The sequence below is a fragment of the Aedes albopictus genome, chromosome 2, assembly GCF_035046485.1.
Source record: "Aedes albopictus strain Foshan chromosome 2, AalbF5, whole genome shotgun sequence".
Classification (NCBI taxonomy): Eukaryota; Metazoa; Arthropoda; class Insecta; order Diptera; family Culicidae; genus Aedes; species Aedes albopictus.
In genome coordinates this window covers 254,834,354-254,846,361 of record NC_085137.1, presented here as the reverse complement: position 1 = coordinate 254,846,361, position 12,008 = coordinate 254,834,354, and the positions used below count along the sequence as shown (strand labels likewise).

Here is a 12,008-nt window from a genome sequence, read left to right as displayed (position 1 = left end):
TATATAGAGCTACTTAGTACTGAAAAGCTGTTTAATGGCCGTTATAATGCTCAGAACAGTGCTTAGTGGTTACTTGGGCAGATTCCATTATTGCGCGCAAACCCCAAAATTTTATTCCCACCTTTGGGTTTCCGCGCCGAAGACCCAGCGCCAGATTCGGCGACAAAGAAAACTGACAGCAGTCGCCGGACAGTTGGCAATCCTGATATTTGACGGCGGCCGCCCGGTAGACATGGGAGTGGATTGTTGTCATGCAAATAGATCTTTTCGCTGAAAATGCATGTGTATTGAGTTATTGTTGACAGATTTTCTGCAGTGTTAGTGTAAAATTCAGCGATTTTCTGTATCGCGTTAGCCTTCGCTGGGAGAAAACATCAAGTTGTTCAGCGAAGCAAGGAAAATTTTCAGTGAAAAAAGCAATATCTATTTAACAACACCATTCCGATAAACATTCCAACAACAAAAATAATCCCGTTCCGCCAATCCCGTCCGACATGGATGTTTAAAATGTACATATTGATCATGACCGACTCGAGTCTGTTTTGGTCGAAATCTATTTTGATTGATATAAACGAGGATATAAACGTCATGTGCTCCAAGCCCTGTGACAGCACTGACAAACTTCTTTACAGCTTGTAGGCTTTATATAGGCTTACAGGACTTAATTTAGTTCTTACTGGTTATAGTGTCCATAAGCATTAGGAATGCTTATATAGAGCTATTTAGCACTGAAAAGCTGTTTAATGGCTGTTATAATGCTCAGAACAGTGCTTAGTGGTTACCTGGGCGCTATCATGCGCGGTGCAGAAATAGTGCTGCACCGGTGTAGCACGAAAATCAAAAACGAACATTTTCGGTGCAAAAGTGTTACACCGGTGTAGTACCACCGCAAAAACGAAAACGACATAAAACAAATTTGGTTGAAATCGGTTGAGAACTGTTTCCGCAATCGTAGTCCAGCCCCTCGGCGTATGTGTCCGCTTCGGTTTTGAAGAGGTTCTCCTTCCCTTAAGGCCTAGGCGCGAAATAATTTAAGTAAGAGGCGCGAGGAGAATCGTCAGAACATCGTCTTTGTTGAAGTGGCAGAGGGAATGGTATTCCTCCAGCAAGGGATGGATACACAGGCTAATACCGGGCGTACATAAATGGACGAACAGACCCCATGGCTAGGTGAACTTTCACTTGGACACAATTTCTACACTACTCTACACGTGTTCGGTCGTCTCTCTCTTCAACTGGTTCGATAGAAAAGTGGTAAGCTTGCGAGCCTGGCTTGACTATCACAAGACGCTTAGTTTGAGTCCGGTTAATCGCCGAATCTTTTTTTTTACGTGTGACATAGTGCCACGGTAAACTTCAGAACACCAATAAAAAGGCGTTGTACATTTAATTTAATCCTGTAGAATAGTAATTTTAATCGCAAGTCGGTTTTATTGGAGATGAGTGTGGACTTAATGAACATTCTGTGTTTCCATTTTTATGGAACCATGATTGTAAAGTAATGTATGTACAGTAAACTTTCGGTCGTTGGGCTACGCCCAAGTAACCACAGTGCTGAAGCCTTATTGCATGCAGATATACGGTGTATTTAGTGCAATCATTACTTTACATGCAAACTTAAGGTTGATTGCAGTCGCATAATTGCCCTTTTCCACTTTAAATCAACTTTAAGTTTGCATGTAAAGTAATGATTGCTCTAAGTACACCGTATATCTGCATGCAATAAGGCTTCAGCACCTTGGTTACTTGGGCGTTTATATGGGCTGCGTTTTAACTGGGCGCCCGTTAGGTGGGCTATAGCCCAGTTACAACTAAGTCGAACGTCACTTTTTGACGTGAAGCACGATTTGTCAAAGTTGGTAGCCCTGAATCTCTATTGTTAGAGATTATTTGACAGCTCAAAACTCAGCCCACCTAGTGAAAGTCTTTCACTAAACTGGGCTACGAGCTTACCCAAGTAACCACGGTGTTGAAGCCTTATTGCATGCTAATATAGGGTGTTATGGTTTTATGTAAAACACCGGGTTAACATTTAATAATTCAACTTTATTGAGAAAACGATCTTAACACTCCGGTGGCTCACTCAGCACTGATGGCGGCTAACTCAGTCACCGACGCTTTGGCTGCTAGAGTGTGAGTGTGTATAGAAAACGGAAATAGAACGAGGGGTGTCTCAATACATACTACAACATCTTCCCCTTTTTTCAAAACTCTAAACGAAAATCTTTTAACTTTTCCGGAACTCGAATGTTTCTTCTTGGTCGGTCTAACTTTGTCGGTATAACCGGCGGAACCCTCTTCGATTTAGCGCTGCTTGTTGACATCGTCGCGGTTGATTCGCTTGTTGTCATCGTCGCAGTTGGCTCGCTTGGTGATAACGATGACGACGCGGGGAACGCAGTAGGCATCGTCGGCATCGTTGGTGTTTCTTGTACAGGTTGGGTTGGCGGAGAACATTCGGCAAAACTTTCAGCTTGCGACAGCGTGTTGTGTTCGCTAGGAACATCACGGGCGGATGGCATTGCACGGCTTAGCGGCGTATCGGGGTCTTTACGCGGCTTCAAATGGACCAAAGATCGACGATAATTCGCCCCCAAAACGACGATTCGACCGCTTGGGAGTGTTGTCGTCGTCGTGATGATGCTTCCCGAAATCAATGTCAAATTCGTTCGGGGTTTCAAAACATTGGAAAGAAATTCATTATTTTTACAGTCAGATTAAGATTCATGAGTAAATAAGTGTGATCCGAAGGTATAACTGTTTATTCTGAGCATAACAGTATTTTTTACGGCAGTGAAAACTAATTAGAAGTACGATATTTCTGGGTCTGAAAATCGTTCAGGCGAAATGGACAGCAAATCTAACCTAGAATATCCTACAATTCTAACCTCAACTCCTCACTTGCACAAGCCGGATCTCATTTTTCACGGAAATGGTGGAACAAAATGCAAAACTAATGTACGTGCGACCGAGGGAATCAAAAGTTCTACCATTCCCACTTAAAAAGTTGTCGTATGTGGGTTGTAAGTAGGAAAAATAAAATAATTCCTCCAACAGATTATGTTGATAGGTATGTAAAAAAGGTTAACATCATCAGTTCGGTAGTTGCGCTACCGAAACAAAGATGGGCAACAGTATGTTTTGTTTTGCCCTTGAAAGCCAATTGGTACCGTCCACATTCACCGAATACGACCTGTCATTGTACCGATGAGAAACTGCTCCTGATGACCATTGTTTTGAAGACTCCGGATGCACTTGGACGTAGACCGGAGAACCAACTGATAGCTTCGGTAAGATCTTCGTTTTTCTGTCGTAGTACAATTTTGAACGTCTACGATTCTCCTCTATTTTAGCGGGAACATCCTCCACCAACTTTGGCAGAAGATTATTTATGGATGTAGCACAGACAAACAGACGTAACACTTGCGAAATTTCCATCGACCACGTTTTTAACGATCATTTTAAATTTTCATAGTTGTGGCTTTCACAACCAGAGGCGCGCGCATCGTTTTTATATGCGTTTGACGTTTTACACTAGCGCCTTCTGTTGGCGATATTGCACAACACCGTGATTCGTGCAACTTTTCCACCAGGTGATGGTAGTGTGAACTGGGCGATGGATTTCCATGAAAATCGTTCAAGGTGTTACGTCTGTTTGTCTGTGGATGTAGGGACACCACATCTAGTAGAACGTGAGAATAGTCGTGCCACGGGACTCGATCCAATCTTGTTGGGAATGTTTCGCCAATGGAGGAGTGCGTACCAGAAGTCACTTCCGCTCTCGTCAGCCTTTTTCATCAGATGTTTAGCGATCTTGACTGCCGCCTCCGCTTTTCCATTGGCCTGCTGATGATGCGGCGCAGATGAAACCAGTTCAAAATCCCAATCCGCGGCAAATTTGACCATCTTCTGACTGGTAAAGTTGGTACCGTTGTCTGTAACAACTCTTTGTGGTATTCCGTAGCGGCAGAAGTTTTGCTTGCACGCAGCGACGACGGACTCTGGACTCAAATCGTTCAATCGGTTCACCTCGAAGAAATCTGAGAAGTGGTCAACGGTGACGAGAAATTTACCTTTTACACCATTGAGCTGAGCGAAAAAAACGTCCATGGAAACAAGCTGGAACGGATGAACGGGGATCTCGTGACTTCTCATCGGAGGATTAGGTTGTGACGACGAAAACTTGGCACACACACTGCAGTTTTTTACCGCATCCTTGATTTGAACTGACATACCCGGCCAGAACAAATTAGCTCGTGCCAGTTTTAAAGTTGCTTCCACGCCGTTGTGGCTTGCGTGGCAACTTTCAACCAGCTTCTTTCGCAGGATATGGGGTATCAGGATACGATCGTTGCAGAAGATTAGTCCATCTTGAGTGGAAATTTCGTCCCGATGTCCGTAGTACACTTTAACACTGTCTGGAACACCTTCAGCACTGTCCGGCCACCCATGCCGAACGTATTGGATTAGCAGCTGCATCGTTGGATCCACTTTTGTTTCGTGCATAATTTCGTCCAGTTTGGAGCTCGTTACGCAGAGATAGTTGCTCAATTTCAAATCTTCAACAGCCTCGAAAATCTTGAAAATGTTTTCCTTCCTGTATGCATCTCGGGGTTCAAAGTTCAACGACGGTGCACGGGATAACGCGTCAGCAACAACGTTGTTCTTTCCGGTGACAAACTCAACAGAGAGATTATAGCGTTGAAGGTTTAGCAGCATATGCTGTAAACGACGGGGCGCCGATAGGAGGGGTTTCTTGAAGATCGCAAGCAGTGGCTTGTGATCAGTCTTTACAGTTGCCTTTGGGTTACCCACTATCAACTGATCGAATCGAACGCATGCAAAGACTATAGCCAGCAGTTCTTTTTCGATCTGGGCATAGTTCTTCTCCGTTGATGTTAGTGTTCTCGACGCATATCCTATTACCGACTCTTGTTGGAACACGGCTACACCGAGGCCAATGCAGCTAGCATCGCACTCGATTGTAATGGGTTGATTCACGTCATAGTATCGAAGCGTTCCTATGTCCGACACTAGTGCCTTCACTTGGTTGAACTCGTTTTCTTCTACCGATGTCCACTTCCAGGGCTGTGTCTCCGGTATGAGCTTCCGTAGATTTGTCAAGTTGGCGCTCAAATCCCGAATAAAACGACCCAAATACGTCACCATTCCAATAAATCTGTGAACTTCCTTCCGGTTTGACGGTCTCGGATATTCACGGATCGCCTCGATCTTCGAATCGTCTGGCTTGAGGCCCTCGTCGGTGAGTAGGTGTCCATAGAATTTCACTGACCTCTCGCACAATTTCAGCTTGGACCTGTTGAGCTTGACATTGTGGCACTGCAGTCGGCAAAGCAACTTTTCGAGACATCTGTTATGGTTCGCTAATGCTTCTTCGATGGTCTCTCCAACTCCGTACACCAGAAGATCGTCCGCAATGCACTCCACTCCATCCAGACCTTCAATCACCTCCTGTAGCTTGATCTGAAAAATCTCTGGTGCTGGGGCAATTCCAAACGGAAGGCGTGTCCAGCGATAACGCCCGAACGGAGTCCAAAACGTGGTCAATTTACTGCTCTGCTCGTCCAGTTCTATATGCCAGAAACCTTTTCTAGCGTCCATTGTCGAGAAAACTTTTGTCTTCCCCAACTCCGGCAGTATTTCGTCCAGCGTTACAAATTGTAGATTTGGTCTCCTGAGCGCTTTGTTCAGATGAATTGGATCCAAACAAATTCTGACTGCTGAATCCTTTCCACCGCGTTGGACAACGACTATATTGCTGACCCAGTCCGTGTGGCTTGTTTCCTTCGTAATTATGCCGTCTTTCTCGAGAGATTCCAATTCCTGCTTCAGCTTACCTCTCATGGCAATAGGCACACGACGTGGTGGTTGTATTGATGGCTTGACGTCGTGATCCAGCTCCAACTTAACCGTCCCCGGAAGCTTGCCATATCCTGTGAATAATTCTTCGTGACGTTCGATGATTTTCAGCGCCTCTACACGATAGATGTTGAACAGTCTGTCTGATTCTGTTACTTGCTTAGTCGGATCCTGATTGATGAACGTCACCGTATTACAAAACTTAACGAGTCCGAGCTCCTTGGAAGCTCGCGCCGATAAAAGGGGCCGGTGATCGACGTCGACCACTTGTAGCACTAGAAGAAACTTCTTCCCCAGGCGGCGACATGGTATTTTCACTTGTCCAAGGACGTTGATTGGGCTACCACCAAAGCTTTGCAGACGCAATTTAGATGGAAGTAGCGTTGGTTCTCGAACTCCCGACAGCTTTGCAAGAGTTGCATATCCGATAAGGCTGGTATTAGCACCGGTATCCAACTCACACAAAATATTCTCCCAAGCTTCGTTGAATTTCAGATTCAGTTCTGCCATAACACTTCCACCACTGTTTGAATTGTCATAGATTTTGCCAATTTCGTATTCTTCACTCGATTCTTCTTGTGACAGTTCACTTTCCGTATCACTTTCCGATTCTGAACCACTGTTGTCCTCTTTCACTTCTTTCACTCTTCTTTGCTTCCGGCTCTTCAGCTTGCCGCCGGATTTGCACACTTTTTCGAAGTGATTTTTTCCCTTGCACTTGTGACACCTTTTGCCCAAGGCTGGGCAAACACCCTTCGCGAACTCGTGCATATCACCGCAGAACTTGCATCGCAATGACTTTTGCTTCGATCCTTTTGTTTTAACCACTTTATTCACTTCGGTGCAGATTCCGAGTTCATGTGACCTTTTAGCAGCAATTTCTTCTGCTCTGCACAAATCAACAGCTTTTTCGAGGGTGATGTCCGTTATCGTCAGCATTTTCGTTCGAAGCTGAGGCCACTTATTCGCTGTTACCACTTTGTATGCCAAAAGTTCCTTTTCCAGCACCCCCAGTTTAGCCACTTTAGCTAGCACTCTTAATCTGGCGCAAAAGTCATCGATCGATTCACTAGCCGATTGTCCAGCGGAGAAAAAGTCCAGACGGTCTATAATCACATTCCTTTTCGGTATCACTTTGTCTTTAATTGCTGCTAGCGCCGCTTCTGGATCAGCTAGCTGTTGCGCCGTCAGCTCGAAATTGAAAAATTAAAACTTACCTGACGAAGCAGGAAGTGCTACCGAGTGGTATCCGCCGGAGGATGCACCGTTGCAAGAAGTTTCTCCATGGTTAAAGTTCGTGTTTGTGTTGTTGCACTGGAAAAGTGGACTCTCATTCAAACTTGGTGCAGTATCTTCTACAACTTCGGCGGGACATATACCGTTCAAGGGCTTACCTGATGAAACAGGGAACGTCGTTTGTCCCGGAAGTAGTAGCGCATCGTTGTTGTTTGTTGTAGACTGGCGACGACTTCGTTTCATGTGGAGCGTTCCATCTACCGTGAAATGGTCATCAAAATGGTCGAGGCGTCGGATGACAAAAGGCTGCGGGATTGGTCCTTCATTTAAATGTTGTGCAGTATCTTGAGCAGCTTCGGCGGGACATATACCGTTCAAGGGCTTACCTGACAAAACAGGGAACGTAACTTGTCCCGGAAGTAGAATCGCATCGTTGTTGTTTGTTGTTGTAGACTGGCGACGACTTCGTTTCATGTGGAGCGTTCCATCTACCGTGAAATGGTCATCAAAATGGTCGAGGGGTCGGATGGTAAAAGGCTGCGGGATTGGTCCTTCATTTAAATTTTGTGCAGTATCTTGAGCAGCTTCGGCGGGACATATACCGTTCAAGGGCTTACCTGACGAAACAGGGAACGAAACTTGTCCCGGAAGTAGAATCGCATCGTTGTTGTTTGTTGTTGCAGAATGGAGACAGTGCAATTTCTTGAGACGACTGTCAATTAACGTGGGATGATGATCAAAACGGTCGGCAGGTCGATTGGCAACAGGCTGCGGGATTGATCCTTCATTTAAATTTTGTGCAGTATCTTGTACAACTTCGGCGGGACATATACCGTTCAAGGGCTTACCTGACGAAACAGGGAACGTAACTTGTCCCAAGTGAAGTGATACGTTGGAACTGCTTATTGAACGGTGGGAAGGCGTGCAGCAGTTTCGTTTTTTGGAGTCGGTTCGAAAGAACGTACAGTAATGCCATCTGGCCAGTACCAGCGGTCACTGACTAAGCGCGAGACAGACTTGCACACAGACACTTTAAAAGACACGAAGGAGAGATCGTCAACGCTTTTGCCTCGTGGGACTAGCTTAGTTACTTTCACTAATGACGAGTGAACGTTAGAAATATCGATCACATATTGTTTGACTTCCTCTTCTGTTTGGTCAGGTGCAAACGGTGTCACGTAGAAGGACTCTAGGTCACCAAAAGCTGAAGTACCGCTAGCCACCCGTAATGACATGGAGTTGGGTCTGGAAGGGCCACCGCCGAGAGTTTCAATGGATTTATCGCCAACTTTTTCAGAACAGCTCGTTGCATAATTGACGGTGGATTGAATTTGTTCAGTTTGCAGGTTTGTACGCTTATCAGCAACGGCAGGGGTAGACACATCCATTCGAGTGGTATTTTTGTTGTAAGAGGAGCTCGATGCAGCTTTTGCCACTATCTGGACTCTCTTATTGGCCCCAACAATGAATCTGTCCGGAACAGCGATGGAACTGTTCACTTCGTCCAGGACTTCGAAGAACGAAGTATGGTCGCACGATTTCGAGCTATTGATTGTGTCATCGGTAGTATCATCGAAATTAAGCGCGTCAATTCGTTGCAGAAAAGAGGCATTCTGTTGAGAACTATCTGAAGCCTTCGTATGTGTTTTGGACCCATACAATGTATCATTGACTCTGCGGAGGTTTTCACCATAGTTCCCGAGTCGTACATCTATAGAGTCAGTCCGGATAAGCAATTCTCGCAGGGCTTTCATTATAATTTTCTCGCGATCATACACAGCTGGTTCAAAGTTGAGGCGACAAGAACTGCAGAACCAAATGAGACCAACTTTTGCTGACCATGAGGAGAAATGAGTTTTCGTCAATCCTGCACAGTCGAAATGGAAAATGCTCCCACATGAACCGCTGCAATTAATCACCCTTCCAGAGTTCAAGGGGTTGCAGCATACTCGACACGATTCCATCCTCGGGGTAAAAGCTCGATTTCGAGTGGTGAAAACTTGCTCGGTAGATTACGCCTAACGGGTATACTATTTCACACAGCAGGACGTTGAGAATTGCATGCAATTTATGCTTATTCTCCTTCCACGGGCAGGTAGTAGTTTCCGATTTTTCTCGCGAGATGGCGCTTCAGAAAAAAACGAGCGAATGGAGGTGTATATCGGGTAAACAATTCGTAACTTCCAAACACTAAATAGCACTTAAACAATTGTTATATGCGATATCGCGCATCAATCACGGGCACAGAACAACTCAAATCATGTACACAAATAGTCTAACACAATTCTTGTGAAGAAAGGCACGGTCAAAATACGTCAAAAATCGAACACCGAAAATAAACCGACGATTATGCATACAGTGTTGCCAAAAGACCAATAATTCAACTTTATTGAGAAAACGATCTTAACACTCCGGTGGCTCACTCAGCACTGATGGCGGCTAACTCAGTCACCGACGCTTTGGCTGCTAGAGTGTGAGCACAGACAAACAGACGTAACACTTTGAACATTTTTCGATTCAAATCATAGTCACGGAAACATATTCGCCCAATGCCAAAAGGACTATGTTTGGCCGACTGCCTACTAGGTGGCGGTAGTGAGCAAACGTCAAACTCGAACAAAAAACTATGCGAGCGCCACGGTTGGGTAGTTGGCCAACTATCAAATTTTGAAGAAGATTGTTAAATCGGTGTACGATGGAAATTATCAGAGTGTTACGTCTGTTTGTCTGTGGTGTGAGTGTGTATAGAAAACGGAAATAGAACGAGGGGTGTCTCAATACATACTACAACATAGGGTATATTTAGAGCAATCATAACTTTACATGCAAACTTAAGGGCGGACGGGACGGTCGAGGAAATATCCGACATTGCTCTGTTGCTACTAAGATGGTAATCTCAGATTCTACTTCATATAATGGAACAAAAATCTATCATTGTGTATGCTCACTTGCAGTGCATATGCTGATTGTTTTTCAGCCTCATCTGTGCGATAGAAATCGAGATTACCATCTTCAAAATCGCGAGGCAAATTGTTAGAAAGAGAGGGAAGATAGGAAAAATAACACAGCGTCCCGATTCACCTTAAGGCTCAAGCATCCGTCATCATTTTTCGGAAAACGAAAAGCAGTTTTTTTCACTGTAAATCAAAACAATGACCATGAAAATATATTCACTGTATTTCATTCCTCATGTGGAATGCAGTGAATACATTTTCATGGCAAAATCTTTTGTTTTGAACGAGAAAACTGCTTTTAAATTCTTGATGATGGCAATGATTTCAATGACGAATGCTTCAACGTTAAGGTTGATTTAAAGTGGAAATGGGCAATTATAGAATCAAATTACGATTATACTGGTATAATCTTGAATCAGTCACATAATTGCCATTTCCAAATTAACCTTAACGGCCGATTTCTTCACCTTGGCTTAAGCGTTAAACCAGGCTTAACTATATGGGTAAGCCTGGCTTACCGGTTAAGCCGAGGTGAAGAAATCGACCCTAAGGGGCGATTTCTTCACCCTGTCTTAAGCGTTAAGCCAGGTTTAACTGTATGGGTAAGCCTGGCTTACCGGTTAAGCCGAGGTGAAGAAATCGGCCCTAAGTGTTCTTACAAAGCAGTGTTTGGACGAAAAAGTTATCAGTCAACCACTCGGCAGTTTTTCTTCCCTTCTGTTGGTTCTGTTTCAATTACCAACCGGTGTATGTTTTCTCGTCGAGTCGCATGGTTCACGAAGGAACACAAAGAAAATACTCCGATCTGCGGCGATGAGCGGGCATCGCTAAGTGTAACACTTACCGATGATCGCTCATCGTTGGCTTGGGGCAACTGTGAGTAATCGTTATTTTTATCAGTATTTGATGCGTTTTCGCTTTAAAAACGTGAACTACTATTTAATTTAACTGTATTTATGGCGTTGCAGGTTGTGCAGTCACAATAAAAAAAGAATTATGACAATAAAATATTCTTACCGAATGTATCGCTTTCATTAGCGTAAACGAGCATCTTCTCTCTTGATTGCGCTCTCGTATCGAACCGGACAAGAGAATGAACAGCATTTCGAGGAGCGTTCCCGAGCATGTTGGTTCACGAAATGTTACATTCGCGAATGTATCACTTGCTGAGCATGGACCATTCAGTGGTTCGCGATAAAAATCCACACATTGTTACAAAGTAATAATTGCCCTAAATACACCGTATATGCAATAAGGCTTCAGCACCGTGGTTACTTGGGTAGTGCAACGAACGAAAGTTGACTGTAGCCACAGACAAACAGACGTAACACTTGTAAAATTTCCATCGATCACGCTTTTAACGATCATTTTAAATTTTCATAGTTGTGGCTTTCACAACCAGAGGCGCGCTCATCGTTTTTCTATGCGTTTGACGTTTCACACTAGCGCCTTCTGTTGAAGATATTGCACAACACAGTGATTCGTGCAACTTTTCCACCAGGTGATGGTAGTGTGAACTGGGCGATGGATTTCCATGAAAATCGTTCAAGGTGTTACGTCTGTTTGTCTGTGCTGTAGCTATTCTGAAATGTATGCCTTCAGGCGGTAACGGGGGTAATTTCAACATTTTTAATAATTAAATTTACCTTTCAGTTGAATCTAGGTACTATTTGTAGATAAGGACATTCCCAAGTAACCACCCAAGTAACCACGCTGTTGAAGCTGTACGTATTGCATAAATAACGCACATATATCGACATGCATTACTTTATATAAACCATTATAGTTGAAATAAAGTGGGAAGTGGCGCCACTATTGTTGAATTACGATTATACCAGTATAATCGTAAATCAGCAATAGTGGCGCCACTTGCAACTTTAATTCAACTTCAATGGTTAATGTAGGGCAATGCATGCCAATATATACGCTTTAAATATG

At 44.1% G+C, this 12,008-nt stretch overlaps 2 protein-coding genes across 5 annotated transcripts; both read right to left on the bottom strand.

Annotated features, from left to right (window-relative positions):
* Positions 1-3,645: 3,645 nt before the first annotated feature.
* LOC134286472 (uncharacterized protein K02A2.6-like) lies at positions 3,646-7,319 on the bottom strand. The gene is made up of 2 exons (XM_062848086.1): positions 7,275-7,319; positions 3,646-7,056 (listed from the first exon to the last, which is right to left on the bottom strand). Exons 1-2 carry the CDS (start codon positions 7,317-7,319, stop codon positions 3,646-3,648), a joined length of 3,456 nt encoding a protein of 1,151 aa, XP_062704070.1.
* Positions 7,105-9,485, bottom strand: LOC134288014 (uncharacterized). Of its 4 annotated transcripts, none has more exons than XM_062851552.1 (2): positions 7,503-9,485; positions 7,105-7,436 (listed from the first exon to the last, which is right to left on the bottom strand). In XM_062851552.1, exon 1 carries the CDS (start codon positions 9,078-9,080, stop codon positions 8,019-8,021), a length of 1,062 nt encoding a protein of 353 aa, XP_062707536.1. In that variant the 5' UTR covers positions 9,081-9,485; the 3' UTR covers positions 7,105-7,436; positions 7,503-8,018. The 4 variants fall into 4 exon arrangements, with proteins under 4 accessions (XP_062707536.1, XP_062707534.1, XP_062707537.1 ...); XM_062851550.1 differs by having other exon boundaries at positions 7,105-7,667; positions 7,734-9,485; XM_062851553.1 differs by having other exon boundaries at positions 7,105-7,604; positions 7,734-9,485.
* Between the last annotated feature and the right edge of the window lie 2,523 nt (positions 9,486-12,008).

Coding starts and splice junctions, on each gene's coding strand:
- LOC134286472 (XM_062848086.1), bottom strand. CDS start 7,319: ATGCGCTACTACTTCCGGGACAAACGACGTTCCCTGTTTCATCAG. Junction 7,057..7,274: donor GACGTTCCCTGTTTCATCAG/GTAAGCCCTTGA, acceptor ACGGCGCAACAG/CTAGCTGATCCAGAAGCGGC.
- LOC134288014 (XM_062851552.1), bottom strand. CDS start 9,080: ATGGAATCGTGTCGAGTATGCTGCAACCCCTTGAACTCTGGAAGGGTG.